Source organism: Eimeria tenella, genomic scaffold (genome assembly GCF_000499545.2).
Source record: "Eimeria tenella Houghton genomic scaffold, Eth_scaff2411, whole genome shotgun sequence".
NCBI lineage: Eukaryota > Apicomplexa > Conoidasida > Eucoccidiorida > Eimeriidae > Eimeria > Eimeria tenella.
In genome coordinates this window covers 2,691-3,208 of record NW_013542274.1, presented here as the reverse complement: position 1 = coordinate 3,208, position 518 = coordinate 2,691, and the positions used below count along the sequence as shown (strand labels likewise).

The 518-nt window shown below is 56.4% G+C and overlaps 1 protein-coding gene across 1 annotated transcript in view; it reads right to left on the bottom strand.

Moving 5' to 3' along the window:
- ETH_00035595 (DNA replication licensing factor, putative) overlaps positions 1-518 on the bottom strand; it is a gene marked incomplete at both ends in the record, with an annotated part of 5,279 nt that overhangs the window by 2,254 nt on the left and 2,507 nt on the right. The window contains 2 exons of the mRNA XM_013374967.1: positions 79-130; positions 321-518. Of these exons, the coding sequence (XP_013230421.1) occupies positions 79-130; positions 321-518 (250 nt within the window). The remainder of the gene's footprint in view (positions 1-78; positions 131-320) is intronic.

The following is a 518-nucleotide window of genomic DNA, read 5'->3' as shown; positions in this document are numbered from 1 at the left end:
GGCCTGCTGCTGCTGCTGCTGCTGCTCGTCGTCCGCAGCAGCAGCAGCAGCAGCAGCAGCAACGCCGCCAGAACGCACCAGGGCTATATACATCCGCAGAAACTCGTGCGTTAGGCATTCGTGTTCTCGCCTGCACACAAACCCTAAACCCCAAACCCTAAACCCTAACCCCTAAACCCTAGATCCTTGCCATAATATTGCCAACTACCGGGTCCTGTATAGCTGCTGCTGCTGCAGTGCTGTAGCAGCTGCTGCTGCAGTTACTGGAGCTACTGTAGCTGCTGCAGCTGCTGCAGCTGCTGCAGCTGCTGCTGCTTTACCCCTTTTTATCATAATAGAGCATTTCTGTTCTGTGATAGAAGGCGCGGGTAGGCTCTGGCTCTTCCTGCTGCTGCTGCTGCTGAGAATCTGCTGCTGCTGCTGCTGCTGCTGCATGCGTGGCCTTCAGCATGTCTGTTTGGGGCTGAATGAAGCTGTCAGTGTGTCCCCTGCGGTCCCCCGAAGCAACTCCTGTTGCT